General features: G+C 38.9%; 1 protein-coding gene and 1 non-coding gene across 5 annotated transcripts in view; one reads left to right on the top strand and one right to left on the bottom strand.

The window, feature by feature from the left end:
- Positions 1 to 1,337: 1,337 nt before the first annotated feature.
- Positions 1,338 to 20,973, bottom strand: part of LOC146561113 (ATP-binding cassette sub-family C member 2-like) — a 36,783-nt gene continuing 17,147 nt past the window's right edge. The window contains exons 19-35 of one of the 4 annotated variants that reach the window (XM_085296893.1): positions 19,204 to 19,387; positions 18,837 to 18,972; positions 18,631 to 18,733; positions 18,326 to 18,545; positions 16,764 to 16,918; positions 14,794 to 14,949; positions 14,490 to 14,689; positions 14,257 to 14,383; positions 14,039 to 14,140; positions 12,782 to 12,925; positions 9,712 to 9,870; positions 9,459 to 9,625; positions 9,048 to 9,242; positions 5,115 to 6,547; positions 3,703 to 3,924; positions 3,445 to 3,622; positions 1,338 to 1,655 (exon numbers count right to left, since the gene is read on the bottom strand). In XM_085296893.1, coding sequence (XP_085153019.1) covers positions 6,418 to 6,547; positions 9,048 to 9,242; positions 9,459 to 9,625; positions 9,712 to 9,870; positions 12,782 to 12,925; positions 14,039 to 14,140; positions 14,257 to 14,383; positions 14,490 to 14,689; positions 14,794 to 14,949; positions 16,764 to 16,918; positions 18,326 to 18,545; positions 18,631 to 18,733; positions 18,837 to 18,972; positions 19,204 to 19,387 — 2,178 coding nt within the window. In that variant the 3' untranslated portion in view covers positions 1,338 to 1,655; positions 3,445 to 3,622; positions 3,703 to 3,924; positions 5,115 to 6,417. Of the gene's footprint in view, positions 1,656 to 2,144; positions 2,393 to 3,003; positions 3,127 to 3,444; positions 3,623 to 3,702; positions 6,548 to 9,047; positions 9,243 to 9,458; positions 9,626 to 9,711; positions 9,871 to 12,781; positions 12,926 to 14,038; positions 14,141 to 14,256; positions 14,384 to 14,489; positions 14,690 to 14,793; positions 14,950 to 16,763; positions 16,919 to 18,325; positions 18,546 to 18,630; positions 18,734 to 18,836; positions 18,973 to 19,203; positions 19,388 to 20,973 lie in introns of those variants that run through there. The other 3 variants (XM_085296894.1, XM_085296892.1, XM_085296895.1) reach the window with 3 other exon arrangements.
- On the top strand, positions 5,440 to 5,533 carry trnai-uau (transfer RNA isoleucine (anticodon UAU)). The gene is made up of 2 exons: positions 5,440 to 5,477; positions 5,498 to 5,533. It is a non-coding gene; the product is annotated as a tRNA-Ile (tRNA).

Consider the following 20,973-nt stretch of genomic DNA (forward strand, 5'->3'; position numbering starts at 1 on the left):
GCTTGCTTAGCATAGGGGGTCTAGCCTTAGGACCCTTACTGGATACAGACGCCCCAGGCAGGAATCAAACTTGCGATCCTCTGTTCCAAAGGCGTGTAGTCTAACCACTACGCTATCCAGCTGCTATATATATATATATATATCTATATATATATATATATATATATCTATATATATATATATCTCCTGCGTGTTGTGAAATTTACAGACAAATTGACTTATTTTAAAAATGTAGGAATAGTCAAGCCAGTTTTAAGCAGTTTTCTGAGAAGAAAACACATAATCATGTGTAATCAGCGCTGCCAGAAAGCAACACATGTATGACTCATTTAGGGAGTTACCTTTTCTTAAAAATAAAAACAAAAAAACAGTTAAAGTCAAGTGCAGCATCAGCTATGCATACAAGCGCATGAATCTTCTCCATGTTGAAAAATGAATATGTCACACCTGTAACAAACTTCAATATTAATCTTATTCAACATATATTTTAAACTTCTTTATAACAGCAGACTCATAAATATTTTTTTTGGTAATCATTTGCAAATGCTGTGTTCTAAATTTATATACAAATGTAAGACTGCACACCACAACGTGAGCTTTACACCAGTTGCTGTAAAATCATTTTCTTCTGTAGCTACACAAAAAAGGACTCTAAAAATGTGAATTCCACACGTACTGTAGAAAGAGTCAATCATTTTACCATATTTACAAAAAGACTCAGAAAACCTTGAGCAAGAGAAAGAAATGAAAGGAGGCAGTGATACAATAGCATGAAAGAGTATAGCACAGAATTCAGAGCGCTAATCAGTGCAGCTCATACTGAAAAGAGGCTTTCATGTTTATCCCCACACAGCAAAATCTCCAGTGTTAAATTAACACTGGAGAGTGTCTATATGGGTCCACACCTCTGAGTGTTAAATACAACACTGTTGAGTGTTAAATTAACACTTTTGACAGTGTTATATGTTTAAAAGTAACCTAGTCAGTTTTGAAGATTAACAATGGCTAACACTGAGCAGTGCTGATTTTCTAACACTGGAATATTTCTAACATTTTGAGTTATTTTCCAGTGTTAGAAAATCAGCACTGCTCAGTGTTAGCCATTGTTAATCTTCAAAACTGACTAGGTTACTTTTAAACATATAACACTGTCAAAAGTGTTAATTTAACACTCAACAGTGTTGTATTTAACACTCAGAGGTGTGGACCCATATAGACACTCTCCAGTGTTAATTTAACACTGGAGATTTTGCTGTGCATAACGTCCACTCCTCTTATCTGATTTTTAGCCACTATATTGAAATTTCTTTTCACATTTTTCTTCACAGAATTTACCATCAATCCTCTCTTTGGCTGTCACGTTTGCTTCTTCTGCAGACCTCTGTCTCAACTGAGACGTGAGCCCATAGGTCCAGTAGCAGTGAGGTCTGAGCTTACCCAGGGTTCTCCAGCATGCCCTGCGAAATGTGTGGGAGGAAATACAGAACAACAGGGGGTCCAAAGCACCGTTGATATACCACAGTGGGAGGGACAAATACGATTTCAAGATTGTTTAAATGGAAAGGACCGTGTCGGACCACACAACCACGTAAACCTGCATAAGTGATGAGGCGATATCAGGAAAGTTGCAAACAAAAAAGCCACCACAGCTGCACCTGAAAAGCAGAACAGAGAGAGTGTTGATAATTCAACATTCTGAAATGATTTTTAATAGTACACTAATGTAATTCATTTGCATATAAACTGGAGTAATTGCAGGACAGCAAAGCTGTTTATGATTGTCTCATTGATTAGATAAAGAAGAGCAGTGTCCTGTACACAGCAAATCCAGCATGTCCAAATTAACACTGTCGGATTTGATTTCAACACTATTAAAGTGTCTATATGGGTCCACACCAGAGAGTGTTAATTTAACTCTTTTTGGAGAGTTGGTACGTTAACTCTGATTTAGTGTTAAACACCAAATCTGTCTGGAGTTGATAATTTAACACTTGGTGTTAAGAGTTTATATATTAACTCTCAAAGAGTATTTTAGTTTAACTATGTAAGAGTTATCTTCTAATTCATTCTAAAAAGCGGGAATTTTACTGTTCTGAACTTCTAGAAATTTCTTTTGGAAATAAACATTTACTAAAAAGATGCAATGGTTTTTGAAAAACATTTATTCTGAACTGTGCACCACAATTTCAAAACATTTTCTGAAAGATGTAACAGTGTACATGTTCTCACTTTCATTAGAATTTTGTTTATCAAAAGGTCTGACATGGTAAATGCAAATAACAGCATCTCATCACTTATTTCTTCAATACAATATGCATGTCCTTCATTCATCCCTTTGTGGAACTTCAACGCACTTCTGCTCTCCCCCATATTCCATCTTCACAAGCATATCCTGTGTGGAGATTGAATAAAAATTAGTTGACACTAATTAATGGCACAAATAATCCAGTAAACAATTGCAGCACAGTAAAAAAGAAAAAGGAATCCTCTTTGAGCCATTACTTGTGTAAAGTGTTTTCCCAAAAGACAAAGACACAGGCAACAGGTAATACTGAACTAAATGTAAAACCTCAACCTTTTTCATTTTTACCTAAACCGTGTGCACAAAACTCTGGAGGGATCTATGCTAACGTAGAATCCAGTCAGGACGTCTGCTACTGCTGTTTGCTCGTGTTTTTTTTAATTTTTTTTATTTTTATTTTATTTTTTATGGGCGATCGGTTTCAGGCTTCAAGTAGCACCATTATACCAACATTTCACATTCTAGACATTGTTTTAGGTGTATTTGACCAAAAGTTTGACTGAAAATTCACATGCAAGCTGTTTTTCAAGGCTGTGGTATTTGCCCGCAAACAATACCTTTCAGCTAGCTAAAACAGAATATTATGCTATCACCGAGCAACATGGCTAATGCCTTTCACACAGCTTTGTCTCAACTCCAAAGAGCCACAGAAGTAAAAGCTAATAACAACAATTGAAACAATCTTTGAAAAAATGACTTACCAAGCATGGCAAACAACTCAAATATGTAGAGCAAAATGTTCTGAAACGGCTTCACTTCAGCTTCGATTGGAGCCGTGCTGGGGGCGGAGTCTGTGAATTCACTCTATTGGTGTCATAGCCCCTCTAGGAGTTCAGAGTTAAGAGGTCAAGAGTTAATGTTTCCATTGTAACACCTCCAGATTTGACAGAGAAACACTCATTTTTAACACTCGATTTCAACTACTATCATTTTACACCTCAGAGTTACATTAAAAGAATGTGACTCTGCTTAGAGTAAAATTAACTCTACTTTTGCAAGAAGACTATTAACACCAAAACATTTAACACTTTTGAATTTGCTGTGTACTCTTCTGCCATTACTGAAGCCACTGCTTTATAGATTGACCTGGTATGTGTCCTTCAAAGCAGTAATAGGATTTTAAACTTTTTTTTATCGCTCACCCATTAGTTTTAGAGCTCTCTTTTCATTTACAAGCAGTTTCCCATTCTGGTGACACTTGATTGTTCACCTTCCTTCTGGATCCTGTGGTATAAGACCCATGTTTGTCCTTTGATGGCTATTCTTCCTCAGGTAGTGCAGGATGAGCATATAAAGAGTAAGGATGGACACTAGTGGGACCTGTTATTGGAGAGGCCTGTTAGGTCCCTTTGTTTTACGTTGACACAAAAACATAACCTGTTAAATGGTACTCGTCTCACCAGAAAGAAGAACCCGGCTCTCAGAAGTAAGGCGCCTTTGTAGATATGCGCAGGATCTGGCTCTGTCATCTCACACATGGTAGAAACTTGGAAGGCATCTTCTTGAGTGGTAGCTGTGTAGTCCAGGATGCAAGCGCGTGCCTGGTCATAGACCAGTGCAAAGGGGACAGCAGAGACCAGAGAAATCATCCATACTGACACAAGGCACGGCACTCGAGACCTCTTTTAAAAAGACAAGGGAAGGAAAATTAGTTTATTAACTCTTCTTTACATGATACAAAAATAGAGATGGCAACAGTAAACGTATTCAGTACCTTGTTCTTTCTCTGCGTATTTTATTTATTATGCTGCTGGATACATGCTTTACTTTCCATTGATTTATAAACAAAATTTTAAACTTAATCAACTCTGAGTACAGATGATCAACAGTCATTGAACAGTCATTAGAAAGGGTTATTTGTATTCAGGTTATGTCATTTTTTTCAATAAGCCTTTTTTTTAATACAAATCCTGGAATATTTATTATTTCCATAATGTCAAATAAACAAATAAAAGGCATTTTTGTACTTGTCTCTCTAAAAATGTCTACTGATTTTGCTTAAAGAAAGGAAGGAATAAATCTGCAGCTGGGACACACAATTTTTTACATTTAATTATGTTTTAGAACTATTTTCAATTGCTGATGATTGAGTTATTGCAGCAAACCATGCAATTATAGTTTTGTATAGTTTCTCACTCATCACTCTCTGCAAAATGTTAGACATAAAATTGGGAAGTGATGCAAAAATAAATCCCCTGAAGCCACAGATGATGGGGGTGGTGGAGTGGCTAAAACAGCAGGAGAAATCAGATTTTTCTTTTTTCTTCAGCTTAAATAACCAATTTGTGTGTTTGCTAAATAATAAGAAGACAGGGAGAGATTGTGTGCATATAATTGGATAAGCCAGCTTAATAGCTTCCTTTCAATTGTAAAATAATAATAATAATAATAATTTAATTTCCTTTTAAAAAATTCATATTGAAATCTACTGTCACCTACAAAATCTTTGTAAAACACACTGGAGATAAAAAGAAGCTTAACATTAGGATATTGTAAGGCATTCATAAATGGATAAATTGAATCAGTAATGCTGATAAAACACTTTAACTAAGTACTTGCAGAGAAAATATGCTGTAAAGGTCAATATTCTAAAAATATACCAATTAGAAACCTTTAAAGTATACTGTAATTATGTCAAACATGTCTTTCAGTTCAATATGAAGCTGACATACATGCTCTTTACAACCCGTAACATGACCAATAAGCTAATATATAATTTAAAACCAAACTAATGACTATTTTAAGGCTATAATATGCAACTGAAAGTCTCTATTTAAAGGTAAAGGCTATTTGATGAGTAGTACAGACTCACCTTCTAGGGAAAAGATGCAGGATGAAGACTGGCAGCAGGCTTCACAAGCAAAAAAACAAGTCTTTGGTCTCTCCTTCCCTCAGTGAGTCTTATTCTTATTCTCTCTGCGTCTTGCTCACTTACCCTCTTTCTCGCTTCCTTCATCTCCCTCTCTTATGACACACACACACAAACACACTCCCAGATGGTCACAAGACTGACTAGTAGAAATTTAGCAGTGGCTAAAAACAGCTGCTTCATGTAAAAATAGTGTATGTAGAATAGCCACAAAACAATCAGTGTACAAAAAGTATGTTTTTAATTCAATATGGAAAATGATTCATGTGCTCCAGTGGCGCAATCGGTTAGCGTGCGGTACTTATATGACAGTACATTGTAGAGCAATGCCGAGGTTGTGAGTTCGAGCCTCACCTGGAGCAGTCTTTCCACATTTTTTTTAAGTGCTATCCTATTCTACATGCTGAAAAAACCCCATTAATTAGAATAAAGTGCAACAAAACAAAAAAATAACTAAAGGCAGATAAATGGATGAATAAATATACATCAAGTATAGTTCTTCATACTTTAGAGACACATGTATTCCAATTCCCCTGCTTTGTTGTCTTGTGCAAACAACTCTTTTCATTCTCTTTGCTCTTCTCCTCAATATATTGTCTCATATCACTTAATTACAGCAGTAGGTCATATCTGCTTTTGGATCTTACACTGTAATAGAAAAAATTGAAAATATTATCTGGTTGTCACCAACATCACTCTTCATGCACTCAGCATGTGGAAATAGCACTATTATTATGTTAATAAGCAAAACATAACAGAATGACAGTTGATGTTGGCATGAAATTAAAGGAATTTCAAAGTAAAAATCTAAAAAATTGTAGAATGGAGTTTGCAACCAATACAGGATAGAGCAATGGTGGCCAATTAATTCCCCAAGCAGGCACATGAGAAACTGAGTCTGCCTCCCTTCACAACAGCCCTCCTCATCAGAGCCTGTTTCTTATTTGGTCCCTTGGGAAAATCAGTTTCCCACCACTGTATAGAGTGTTACCCAACATATGCTACAACAACTGCAAAAGAAGCCCAGACGAGTTTTTATGTGACCCTCAACCTCCTGTAATCACACCTTACACTAGACATTACACTTTTGTTTTGTATCTTTCATTTTTTGTGTGTTTTTTTTTCCAACAGCTATCCTAATTTTAAAAAAAAAACAAAAAACAATCTCACAACACAATTAGTACATTTTATGGAACCTGAAACCTGAAACTGTTGGAGCTAAATCATATATAAAACAAGTACAAAGTTATAAATGTGTGCTGCTTTCTAGTGTTATCCCAGCATCCTTTGCCATGGCGTAGAAATGACCTTCTTTTTCAAGCATGTTGTTCGGCGAATCAAATTCCACTATTTTTCCAGCATCAAGCACCATTACCCTGTAGGGTAGAAGCACAGACTTTAATAGTAATCCAATGAGTAATGTCCATACTGTCTAGCATAAAGGAATGCTTTGGTGTTCCCCAGCCACCTCCTCCAACTTATCTGGGGAACACCAAAGCATTCCCAGGCCAGCTGAGAGACATGATCTCTCCAGCATGTGCTGGATCTACTTTGGGGCCTCCCTCCTTTTGATGTGGAGGAGTAGCAGCAGTACTCGGAGCCCCTCTCCAATGACTGCACTTTTCATCCTATCTTAAAGAGAGAGCCCAGCCACCCTTAAGAGAAAGCTTAAGACTCATGACAATAGGTGAGGTTGGGGACATAGACTGACTGCTAAATCGCTAGGTTTGCTTTAAAGCTCAGCTCTCTTTTTACTACTACAGACCTAAGTAGCATCTACATCACTGCAGCATCACCCCCAATCCATCTGTCAGTTTCTCACTTCACTTGTGAACAACACCCAGAGAAACGTATACTTTTTATTCTGGCTCAGGCTAAACACTCTTTTCTGCCTGAGGCCTATGGCCACAGACTTGGAGTTGTACATTCACACCACTTCACACTTCGCTGTAAACTAACAGGACTACAGAATAAAGATCTGGTCCACTGTTCCCCAAACAGGACGAAAACCACATTGCTTATCCTGAATCCAAAGATCCAAGAGAAGTATGAACTCTCGTTTCCAGTAATAATGATAATGGATTGCATTTATATAGCGCTTTTCTAGGCACCCAAAGCGCTTTACAATTCCACTATTCATTCACACACTGATGGAGGTAAGCTGCAGTTGTAGCCACAGCTGCCCTGGGGCAGACTGTAGGGTAGGTTTAAGTGTCTTGCCCAAGGACACAACGACCAGGACAGAGAGAGCAGGAGGATCGAACCGGCAACCTTCCGGTTACAGATGAGCTTCCCAATCCCTTGAGCCACGGTCGCCCCCCAGTACCCTGGCATAGACCTTCCTGGTGAGGCTGAGGACTGTGACCTCCCTTTAGCTGGAGTACACATACTAGTCCCCCTTCCTAAAGTTGGGAAACACCACCCGATTCTCCCAGTCTAGAGGCACTGCCCCAGAGCTCCACGTAACCTTGGAGAGGTGTGTAAACCAAGTCAGCGCTACAACATCTGGGGCCTTAAAGAACTCATTCAGTCTATCGATCCTGAATTGTTTAACTACCTCAGTGACCTCATCCCTAGTGATGAACAAGTCATCCCCCTCATCTTCAGACTGCATGTAAGGGGTTACAGAGGTTGACAAAGTATTCTTTCTACTATCCAAATATATCCTCAGTTGAATTCAGCAGCATCACACTCACACTATACACCGTATGAGTAGGGCATTACCCTCCTGAATTCTCTGAGGGTTTTTGAGTTTTTGCTTCAGCTAACTATGTTTTGCTTGACCTGCCAGCATCTATCAGTTAGCTCAGAAGTCCCACAAGCTAACCAGGCCCAATAGGATTCCTTCTTAAGCTTGACACCTCTCTTCACCTCTGGTCTCTACCATCTGCTTTGGGGATTACCACCACAACATGCATCAACCCCCCTAAAACCACAGCTCCATGCAAGAGCCTCAAAAATGCAGGTGCAGAACATGGTTCATTCAGACTCATTGTCTTAAGCCTCCCTCGGAGTGCTGTCAAAGCTCTGCCAGGAGTGGAAAGCTTGCAGACCGGAGCCTCCAACGTCAGGATTGTCCAGCATTATGCTCCTTTACTTGATCCAGGTAAGCTGACAGCGCAGCTCTTCTCTTCACCCAGGTGTTCAGAATATAGCTGCAGATCTGATGATATGCTTAAGAAATTGATCACCAACTTGGGACCTAGGGTTTCCTGGTTCCATGTGCACTTATGGACATACTTTGTTCAAATCTGGTGTTCGTTATGGACAACGTGTGATTTGCACAGAAGTCTAATAACAGAACATCACTTGGCGTCCGATCAGCCTACATGAGCATTAAAGCGTCTTAGTAGCATGATGTAGTCACCAGATGGGAAGGGTGCTGGGTACTCTGAACTATCATTTGTTGCATAAGCACAAACAACAGCCAGAACGTTCCCTGTTAGCTCTCATAGAGGATCTCTGAATCACTCTTCATCTGGCCCCTCTAAGGCAAAATATACAAGTTCTGGGTAAGATAATGTCCAAGTCAAGAAAAAGGAGTCAGTGAACCTTAAGTTTAGATTATTTTGTCAAATACCACTCTGGCATATTATGTATGTTTGATCAGATCATTCATACAGTCATTGGTACTACATAACGGGTTTATTTAGTGCACAATATTTCTCATTTTCTGTTGCTGGAAATAGATTCAGTCAAATTTTGAGAAATTACAATGTGTAAAAAGCAAAATTAATTGTGGTTGATTCCTTGTCATGCACATAAATTATGTGCATGAGAAGGAAGGGTTGGAAAAGAAAGAAATTTGACCCTGACAGAAATAAAATAAGGTAGGGCACATCATCCAAAAATGTTAAGGGAAAAGGTATAACTCACCTAGAGCTGTCCATGATACTGTGCAGGCGGTGGGCGATGGTAAGGACTGTGCAGTCTGAGAACTCTTTGCGGATGGTGTTCTGAATCAGGTTGTCTGTCTCCAGGTCAACAGCTGCTGTGGCTTCATCCAGAATTAGGATACGTGACTTTCTCAGGAGAGCTCGGGCCAGACACAGCAGCTGCCTCTGCCCAACACTGGAAAGATTGTATTAAAGTATTGATATCTTAAGAGGGTTTTTGTAGCGCAAAAGAAAAAAGTAAACCACAAATGACACTCATGTGTTCAAATACAATTAGGGTTTATGTAAGTTTTGCAGAACATTACATAAGGTTTAGAATAACGAACTGTACAAAACTTATACTTATATATAACTTATACCCAGAGGCCGTATTGTTAATTTTATTACCCACCTGAGGTTTTCTCCTCCCTCTGCCACTTTATGCTGTAACCCTTCCTGCAGCCCTGATACATAGCTCTTTAGATGAGAGAGCTCCAGCACTCTCCAAATCTCCTCATCGCTGAACTTGTCAAATGGATCCAGGTTCATCCTCAGTGACCCCGAGAACAAAACGGGATCCTGTGCACACGGGATTACAAATATCAGTGTACTTTTAGAAATATCAAACTCTTTGACAAGGTTATTGTTTATATTTATGTGTATACCTGTGGTATAATTGTGAGTCTGTGTCTCAGGTCGTGCAGGCCTATTGTAGCGATATCTACATCATCAATGAGGATGCGACCTTCAGCAGCTTCAATAATTCTAAACAGGCAGTTGGTAAGACTTGATTTCCCAGCTCCTGTGCGACCGACAATACCGATCTGAATGCAGTGAGAGAAAACACATAAGATCAAAATAACAGCTGGCACATATTTGGGAAAAAAAAAAAAACATCTACACATTTTTCTTTCTGGATATAAATTGTATTTAACAGTATAGCAATAAATAATGCAATAATAAGCAAATATACTCAGTCTGTACTTAGTTTGTAAAAGATCTTAGACATTTCAGTAATGTTACAGAAAGAAGCAACATTTTTCAGAGGTAGCAGATATTTTACAGTGCTTATAGTCATCACTGCTATTTGTAGTAATTCAGTGAAATATGTTATTGCAATGCAGACAGTCTTTACTCAGTTTTACTTTGACACCAATATTTCAACGTTGTCAGTGTTTGAGTTTACTCTAATCCATTGGGGACTCTGTTGTCCTATTGGGAGACTTCAGTGCACACGTGGGGAACAACAGGGAGACCTGGAGGGGCGTGACTGGGAGGAACAGCCTCCTGGATCTGAACCTGAGCGGTGTTTTGTTGTTGGACTTCTGTGCAAACCACAGTTTGGCCATAACAATCACCATGTTCTAACATGTGCATGTAGCACCAGGATTCTCTGTGCAGGATTCTCTAGGCGACAGGTTGATGATTGATTTTGTAATTGTATCACCAGACCTGTGGCCATATGTTCTGGACACTCAGATAAAGAGAGGGGCTGAGCTGTCAGCTGATCACCATCTGATGTTGAGTTGGATCAGGTGGCATAGAAGGATGCTGGACAGGCCTGGTGCACCTAAATGTATACTTAGGGTGTGCTGGGAATGCCTAGAAGAGGCCCCAGTCTGCGAGATCTTCAACGCACACCTCCAGCAGAGCTTCAGGACATTGAGTCTGAAGGGACCATGTTCAGCATGCTGAAGCTGCTGCAATGAGCTGTGGCCACAGGGTGGTTGATGCCTGTGGGACTTAAGGGGCAGCTGATAGGTACCGACAGACCAAGCAGAATGCAGCTCGGGCAGTGGCTGAAGCAAAAACTCGTGTACGGAAGGAGTGCAGAGAGACCATAGCAAAAGACTTTCGTACCGCCTTGAAGAGATTCTGGCAAACTGGCAGGCAAATCAGGAGGGGGAAAAAGGTGCTCTAGCTGCACTATGTATACTGCGGTTGGAGCGCTGCTGACTTCGACTTAGAAAATTGTCGGGCGGTGGAAGGAAAACTTCAAGGACCTCCTTAATCCCACTGGTATATCTCATCTGGGGACAAAGGGGATGACCTGCCAATCCCTGGGACGAGGTCACTGAGTCAGTTAAACAACTTCTTGGTGGCAGAGCCCCTGGGGTGGATGAGGTATACCCTGAGTTCCTGAAGGCTCTAGATATTGTAGGGCTGTCCTGGTTGACACACATCTACAATGTTGCGTGGACATCAGGGGTGGTACCTCTGGATTGATAGATGGTTCCCATTTTTAAGAAGGGGGACCGGAGGGTTTATTTCAGTTATGGGGGATCACACTCCTCAGCCTCCCCGGGAAAGTCTATGCCAGGGTGCTGGAAAGAAGGGTCTGTCTGTTAGTCGAACCTCGGATACAGGAGGAACCATGCGGTTTTCGTCCTGGTTGTCGAACACAGGACCAGCTCTTTATCCTCTCAAGGATACTTGAGTGTGCGTGGGAGTTTGCCCAACCAGTCTACATGTGTTTTGTGGACGCGGAGAAGGCATTCGACCGTGTCCCTTGGAGTGTCCTGTGCTCCAGGAGTATGAGATCCTTGGCCCATTGCTACGGGCCATTCAATCTTTATACAACCGTTGCAAGAGTTTGGTCCGCATAGCCGGCAATGTCAGGCTCGTTCTTGTTTGGTGATGGGCTCTGCCAGGGCTGCTCTTCTGTTCATAATTTTTATGGATAGAATTTCTAGGCGCAACCAAGTGATGGAAGGCTTTCACTTGGGTGGTCTCAGAATCTCATCTCTGCTTTTTGCAGATGATGTGGTTCTGTTGGCTTCATCGGGTAATGGCCTCCAGCTCGCACTGGAACGGTTTGCAGCCGAGTGTGAAGCGGTGGGAATGAAAATCAGCACCTCCAAATCTGAGGCCATGGTCCTCAGCAAGAAAGCAAAGACCCAGGAAACCATGGAGAGATTATATCTCTTGGCTGGCCTGGAAATGCCTTGGTGTTCCCCTGGATAAGCTAGAGGAGGTGACTAGGTAGAGGGAGGTCTGGGCTTCTCTGCTTAGGCTGCTGGCCCCGCGAATCGGTCCTGGATAAGCACAAGAAGATGGATGGATGGATGTATTGATAGCAATGCTGAATATTCCGGCCTAGCAAAAAAAGTTTGGGAACAACTGCCCATAAACTAGTTACATGTTTACATATCACAGCTGATTATAATATACAGTAATACACATAATGTATAAATTAAAAGAAAAACTAATAGTTCACATTATTTTACAGTTTAATTATATGTAATTACTGTCAACACAGATTGATCTGTGGCATCTTTCTTGAGTAATTGATTAATAGATTGGTCTATAAAACATAAAAAAAACCCCAAACAATAGAATGTCAATGTCTTACAGCACAAAGTCCAAATTACAAATTTCAACATAATAGCTTTTCTAAACTCAAATAAAAAATGATGTGCAGGTCTGTATCTGGAAGCTACATTTTAGATACAGTTGGCCAATGTCAGCCAGCAGAAAGCTTGCACATGTTGTTAATAGTTAACCTTTTAAATTAAAAAATAGTGGTACAATTTTATATATTATGGATTTTTCAATGAGGGAGAAAAAATCTTCCCAATGATTTAATGTCCATCCAATTTTTTTCTTTTTCTTTTTTAGCAGTGCATGCTTTTGTATCTTTGGTGAATATGATATCAGATACAGTAAAACCTATAACTTTTACAGGAACTTTATACATATATGGAGACTCTCCCTCTCACGCTCACACACACACACCTTCTCAGTGCTGTTGATGTCACAAGTGATTCCATGCAGCACTAAATCCAATTCAGGTCTGTAACGGACTTTGTAGTTCTCAAAATGCACTCTTCCTGCCTCTGGCCACATCTGTGGAGGTCGAGTGTCAGTTACCCAGTCAGCCTGTAACAACAGAAAAAGAAGCAGAACGCATGTGTAATATAATACAAAAGCTATCAAATTGAGCTAAGGTAGCTCTTTTATATGTTGTGCGTTAATATTCAAACCAAGATAAATAAGAAACAAAATTATACAGACGCCATACATACAGACATGCACACATTACACCACTAAAATAAAGGAAAAAAGAAAACTTAAAAAGACGTCACACTTGGTAAAAAATTAAATAGCTCAAATGAAAATATGCAACCAAGATTAACAATCAAGGCCAAGTGTACATGTGCAATGTTATATTCTAAATCAGATTAAATTCAGTATGAACATCATGATGGGATGTGCTAATCAGTGGAGCTCTGGTGCCATTATGAATAAACAACCCAACTCAAATATAACAGGTGGAGTTCAAACATGTGAACTCAAATGTTAGTGAAACATAAAATGAAATTGTTGCATCAAAATCCTGTTTGTTTGACAATTATCTGAACTATTATCGGTAGTATGTTAAGAAACAGTGGAGAAACAGCAGCTGGGAATAAAAGTATTATCACTGTACAGTGAGCAAATATTGCAGTTGATGTCGCACACAAGCTTATTAGATTCCCGTTAAACTGTCAAAGTTACAATAAACTCACAGCCTGTAGAAATCCTAAAATTCATGTCCTATTTAAGAAAACAGTAGATTTTGATTTAACCAAAGTATAAATAATGTCATATGGCAGCATGGTAGTTAACACTGTTGCCTCACTGCAAGAAAGTCCTGAGTAAGACTCAAGCATCTGGCTGGGACCTTTCTTTGTGGAGTTTGCATGCTCTCCCCATATCTGTGTGGGTTCTCTCTGGGCACTCTGGCTTTCTCCTACAGTCCAAAGATATGCAGTTACTGGGGTATGGTCAATTGGAGATTCTAAATTTCCCACAGGTATGAATATCAGTATGAATGGATGTCTGTCTTTTGTGTTATCCCTGTTTCAGATTGGCGACACATCCAGGGTGTATCACCCTCACGCTAGGGTAGCTGGGATAGGCTCCAGCACCCCCGTGACCCAGATAAGGATAGACTGAAGAGAATGGATGAATGGATAAATAATGTCTTGCTCCCAAAGTATTTCTACATGCCTCGTTCTTAAGCTGAGTGTATTCGTTCACTCTCTCCACAGCTACAATATTGGTCTCCAGCTCTGAGGTCGTCATCACCAGCCAGTTGAGGGTCTGGGTTACCTGCAGAACCCCAACAGGAGAGAGGTCTGTGTTTACATTATTCCTGCATTTTAGTGTTACCGCATACATAAACACTGATGAAATAAGGATAAATTCTGAGTGTTTTTGTGACTGACATTAAGGGCATATGATACAGATAGGCCAACCACATTACTGTCAATAGAATCTCTGGAAATGACAGCAAACAGAGCAGCAAAAAACACCATCAGGTTTCCAACAAACTCCAGACGTATGGCCAGCCATCTGTCAAGAAAACAAACCCCACAAATATGCACACAAACAAATTTTAGGGTCTCATCATTTAGCATCACATGCTTATCTGTATTTGGTACACTGTTCAATGTCTGACCTGTCAGACACGATCCGCAGATAGATACTTTTGAGGTTCTCATCTATAGTTACTTCATTGTGTTTAAGAAACCTTTCTTGATGCTTGTAGGCTCTTATCACTGACAGGCCGGACACCGTCTCACCAAAGTGAGAGTATATCGGTGAGCGAGACACCGAGTCCAGCCGGCGCAGCTGTCTTGAAGCGGCAATATAAAAGCGCTGGGTGTAGAGAGAAAGACAAAACAAAATCAGTTTGCATGTCATATTATAGGAAAGTTAGGGTAGCTTTTTTTTACATATCTTCTTTACCTTGTTTAGCTTACCTGTACAAAGAAATAGATCAGGGCCAGAGGAATGATAACTATGGCAAAGAAAGGAGTTGCCATGCAGATGACAAATACTGTCCCCAGTACAAACATCAGACACAGAAGGCAGGAGCGCAAGGAAGCAGGAATGGCCTCATCTATGGTAAAAATGTCCTTTAGGATAATATTTGGAGAGTTAGTACTTATTTAAGTAAAACGTCAATTTTATTTATAGTGCACATAAAAACAGAAAAAATACATAATTAGCAAAATTATAAGTGTAAATAATACTAAAAGAATAAAGTCAATTATTATAAAAGCTAAAGTCAGGATATTGGAAAAAATGTCAATGATAAGTCATGGATGTTTATCAGTGACTAAACACTTTTAAAGATTTGAGTTGTTCCTGAGATTAGAGCTGTTCCAAAGAATACAGAGTCTTACTGTCATGGTCCTGGGTCATGTGACCCAGCGTTTTGTGTTTATTATTATGATTATGATTATTATGATTATTATGATTATTATTATGTATTCTGTTTGTGGTTCTGTTTGTGGTTTCGGGTTCTGTTCTTCCTCTGTTTAGTGTTTAGTCATCCCTGCCATTCCTCGTCTGTACCTTGTCTCTGAGACCAGTCTGTGTATTTCCTGTTTTACTTTGAAAGTCAGTGTCTGATGTCAGTGTGTTCAGTTTTGCACCCTCCCTGTTTTGTCATGTTAACTAGGTTCAGTCGTGTCTCCCTCCTGTGTGTAGTTTCCCTGTTTCTCTGTGTATTTATAGTGTGTGTCCTCTCGTGCTCGCCGCTGGTCTGTCTGTGTTGTCTCCCTGAGTCACTCTGTGTTACTTCCGTGCGTTTCCCCCTGCATGTCCTTCTGTGGATTAAGGTTTCAGGTTTGTTTTACTACCTTCCCCAGTTTAGGTTTCCTTTAGGTTCTGCACATCTCTGCGTAAAAGCTCGAAGAGTTGAGCGCGAACGGGCAGAAGTGTTGAGAGCGCAAGCAACACATTGCGAGCGAGCGCAAGTGCAAAAACTGAGCGAGAGGGGCTGCTATTGTGTGTGTGTATGGATAATAGCAAACAACGAAATAAATTTTTTGCACGCAGCAATGAATTTTTCTTCACTCAAAATAAATTTCTCCTCAAACTGCAACACTTGTACCTGCATTTTTTTTTACGTGCGCTCATTTTTTTTACGTGCGCTCAGAAAAGTGGCATAAAAATAATGCCATACCGCTAGCCGTGACACTTACAGCCATTCTAACGACGTAATAATTTAATGATTAATTATTTGTCCATTAAGACCCTTTTGTTGGTATAAGCAGGATGTGAGGATACAAGAGAAATTAGCTCCTTCTTCCCTTTTTCAACAAGTGGCTGAATTTAGTAACCGCAGCTAACAGAGACAACAGATCTACACACATATTACAACATTAACGCAAACAGGTTGATTTGGGACTGTGCAGATAAAACTGAAATGAATTGAACAGCATATTGATTTATTGAATATATTCATATTAAATTCATATTGACTCATAGGGAGTCATCTGATTGTTTGAGGGATTTTTCTTGATTGTTGTAAGAGCTTTACCTTTACAATACAATGTACCTTTAATGACTGTTATTGTGTGTCAGCACCAGATAAAATTGAACTGGACTGCATACTTGAGGAGGCACTTGGGAAGAAAGCCTCTTTAAAGAATGACTTAAGGAGAGAACAATTTTAAGAATATTTAGGATTGTATTAAAAAATGTGAGATAAAGTGGGAAAAATTAAATTAAACAAGTGGATATACAACTTGCAGCAAACACAAATAAAGCCTTTTTAAAAAATTTAATGTTTAGTTTTTTCAATTTTTAGCACTGTTATTTTAGAAATGACATTAAAAACTAGTTATACTTTGTATTTGTAATCATAAAAGCCACAAGAAGATAAAAATAAATATTGAAAACTATGAAAAGAATCCTTAAAAAGTGAACTACAAGACCCTACCTTTGCAAAGCGGTTGATCACTCTTCCAATAGGTGAAGTGTCAAAGAAAACCATAGGAACTCGCAGGATGTTGTTAAGAAGTCGTGAATGCAGGATACGAGATGCATCAATGGAAGCATTGGCTAGGAGCAGTGTGCCAAAGAACACAAAGAGGCCTGCAATAAAAACAAGAACGTTTCTAAATAATAGAACTACATTTTTAACAAAGACAAATCCACTGTGGACAGAACCTTGAACTTACAGTAACACTCAGGTGTGCTTTTTCCTGCCTACTGATATAAAGTGGCTGTTATTATTACAAAATAATATTTATTTTCAAAAATGCTAATTGTCATTAAGAATCTTGTTAATTGGAGACCAGACCAGGTTTGGATGTTCAGAAATTCTTAATGACAAAGTTTAGGTTGTATGAAATTCAGGGTTGCAGGGGCTGGAGCCTATGCTGCCACAGAGCAAGAGGGAAGGCACAAGCTGGACAAATCGACAGTCTGTCGCAGGGCTATAATGACAACACAAATAGTATTTTACTTTTTTCAAATTCAATTCTTATTCTTATAAAAAAAAAAAAATAGTTCAATCAGTAATATATGTACTGCATGTAAAGCTAAGCTCAAGATGAACCAAGGTCCAAATTGCCAGTCTTTTTACAATATAAAGCAGCTGGACTAAAACATATCACTTTGATCAATGTAATTGGTCACCCATTCACAATACGAAAGAGCAACTGTGGAACAGGGGGTTGGGAAGCGCATCTGTAACTGGAAGGTCGCCGGTTCGATCCCAGGTTCTCTGTCCTGGTCGTTGTGTCCTTGGGCAAAACACTGGTGTTGGCCAGAGGGGCCGATGGCGCAATATGGCAGCCTCGTTTCTGTCAGTCTGCCCCAGAGCAGCTGTGGCTACAACTGTAGCTTGCCTCCACCAGTGTGTGAATGAATAGTGGCATTGTAAAGCGCTATATAAATGCAATTCATTAAATGTACACACTTTTGGTGATTTTAATATCATATGAAAAGAAAAAACATACTTCAATGGTGCAAAAAAAATACTGTTAAAGAACTAATAAATAACAAATGTTTTCCCTCCCTTTGTACTCCTCTCTACTTTTATACTCATCTCCACCCTCTACATCAGCCCCATCATTCCCCCAGACCGAACAGCTCTGAAGCATCCACCTTATTTTTTGTTTTGTTTTTCATTGATTTGTTTAGTTTTATTACACTTTTTTTATTACACTGAGTAGTTTAGCTTGAGAAGATTCAGTTCAGCTTAACAGAATTTTATATATAAACAAATTCCTCCTAATTATTAACATAAAAAGTTATAGGTGCCTATGCACTTTTCAGCATGAGTCCCTGTGACAAAGGACCTAACGCACACAGTGCACAAGTCCTCTAGTACAATAAAAAGACTGTTTAGGTTGTCTATATAGCGCTCTAAAAATGAGAGGATCCTAAATAACAGAGTAGGGAATTTTCCTGTCTGTAAGACATAAAGTTCCTTAACGTTAATTTGCACGAACCTGAAAATATTTGCAAATACAAAAGGAATGACTGTTTTATTACCCTGAGCCACTCCAAGAGCTCCGAACACTCCCACCCTTGTGTCCCTCTTCCAGGAAGGGTATGTCATGTTGTAGTACTCCACAGAATCACTGGTCCAGTCACTCAGCCACAAATTCTGACCGATGAAAGCAGCGTCTTGGATGAAGTAAATCAGGAAAACCATGGCAGAATATCCCCAGCCCATGGCTCGCAGGTACTGCAGGAACACTGCAAGCTTCACCTGGAAATCAGCGCGAGACGGCACTCAGGAAACAGGCAATCATTTGTTGTAATCTTGCGCTAGTTGTACAAAAACATTGTGTTACCTGTCCTGTTTCCATAGTTTCCTTCTCTATAAGCTTCTGGCCTTTCTTTGGTTCATCAGCATTTGCAGATTTTTTAATGGAAGTATTTCTTCTTAATCTGACACTAAAAAAAATAGAGGAAAAGAATGAAATGGACATTCTGCTAAAGATGCTATTTGAGACAAGCTGTTTCATTGGTTTCATCTGCAACTTTAACAAGCTCGAACCTGCCATTGCGCTGGCTGCGGCGGATGCTGTTTTCTCGCCTCAGTGTAAGAGAAACAGTGTCCTCCGAAGCACCGTCAGGTTGGGCATCGTCTCCATCTGGGATGAGCTCAAAGTCTTCTGCGTCCTGGCCCTCACCTAAATTAACAATATACATGGTGTTTTATATATATGGCAGTAATTTATGGTATTTGGGTCAATATGTGAACAACATCAACACAAAGTATTCATAAAAGATGACAAAAAGAAATTTAATTCATTCATATTTGTGATGTATAATTTTAGCATAGGTTTTGGTTGTACAGCTAACAAAAACATGTGATGTGTGCAGATCATATTCCTAATATACTAAGAAAAGGTTGTAATCACCTGTTTCTGAATTTCTCTGATTGTTCTGCTCTTTGGCATATGTGTCGAGAAACTTAGAAAAAGTTCCTCCACTGGCACGAAGGTTTTCATAGGATCCAACTTCAGAAATGACTCCATTCTCCAAAACCACTATTTCATCCACGTAAGGCAGGAAGCTTATGCCATGAGTCACCAGGATACGAGTCTGTATGGTCAGAATTCACCAATCAAATAGGGTTAGATAGGATTTACAAAAACATTGTTAAGTATTAAAGGAAAAGAAAGAAAAAAAACATAAATTATGTTTAAATATGTTTATAAATTGTATTTATCAAAAAAGAGAATATGTTTCAGTTCACAGACTGAATTAACAATAATTGGTTTAATCATTTAAAAATCAGTTATAAAGCCAAACCTTTTCTAACTTGTAATTCCATTTCCGAGTGGCTTTTATTCCTAACCTTTCATAATTAGCTATTCAGTTATCCTGGTCATTTAGTGTGATATTTAGCCTATTGTAACCTCTATGTAATGCTCAGGTCCTGGGTAAAATGATGTAAAATACTACAAATTAGACGCCATGTTTTCTAAGCAAGTAACAGCTGGAATATCCTGTGTAGAAAGTATTTGTCAAGATTCCTCAGAAGAAATTAAACGGGAAATGGTCGCGTTTTTTTCACTTTAAATACTGATTTCTATTTAAAATATTAATTTTAAAGTAAAATGTTTAGCATATGGTTTTTTTTTTGATATACAATTTTTATTCGTTCAAGAATAGCATAAAACAACACAACCAAACAGAGAAGAAAGAAGAAAAAAAAAAACACCCCAAAAAAACCCACATCCACACAGACACACAAAAAAACATATTTTCACTCAATTACCCACAGATATAGAAAGAGAAAAAGATAAACTCCAAGAATGAATTGTCCTTTACACTTGCTTCCTATTTAACTGAGAACATCTTAATCGCAACCACCCCCCCTCAACAGTTGGGACAAATCATTTGGCAAATAAGAAAGCAAAGGGGACCAAACATTGAGAAAGAGACCCTCATTTCCTCCTAAAATAGCAGCAGTTCTTTCGTGAGGAATAACTTTAAATAATTCTCTGTACCACAACGTCACAGAGGGAGGTTTATCCTTAACCCAATTAATGAGAATACATTTCCTAGCTACCAGCAATAGTTTGTGACATAATTTGCGCTGCAAGTGATTCAATGTTAATTCTTTTGAGGGTAGGCCAAGAAGAAAGTACCCGGGGTCCCTTTGAATCAGGTTGTTAAAAATATTACTTAGTTCTTGAGATATGAAGCTCCAAAATCTTTTGATTAATTTACATTCCCAAAAGTAATGGAAAAAAGTGCCAGTTTCTTTTTGACATTTACTACAAAGATGGGAAATATGAGGTGCAATCTTATGCAAGACATTAGGAGCTATATAAAGGCGATGTATGATTTTGTATTGGGTTTCTCGCAAGCGGTTACAAGTAAAAGTGGAACTACTCATGTTAATGGCTCCTTTCCACTCCTCTTCGGTATATTGATTATTAAGATCTCTCTCCCATTTATAAATAGCGCTCAGTGTGTTGCTACTAAGAGTATATAGGAGAGAGTAAAAAGCTGAGATAAAATGAGTTCTGTCTTTTCGCTTAATAAGAAATGTCTCAATATCATCATATATAACTATTTCTGAAGACTGTGGAATTCTAGAATGAACGAAGTTACGAACCTGGAGAAAGCCAAAAAAGTGGTCTCTAGGAATATTAAAATTTGACTGCAATTGCTCAAAG

The sequence above is a fragment of the Mchenga conophoros genome, linkage group LG13 (assembly GCF_057382185.1).
Source record: "Mchenga conophoros isolate Kocher_MC1m ecotype Shallow Benthic linkage group LG13, M_conophoros_male_GT1.1, whole genome shotgun sequence".
NCBI classification, from domain to species: domain Eukaryota; kingdom Metazoa; phylum Chordata; class Actinopteri; order Cichliformes; family Cichlidae; genus Mchenga; species Mchenga conophoros.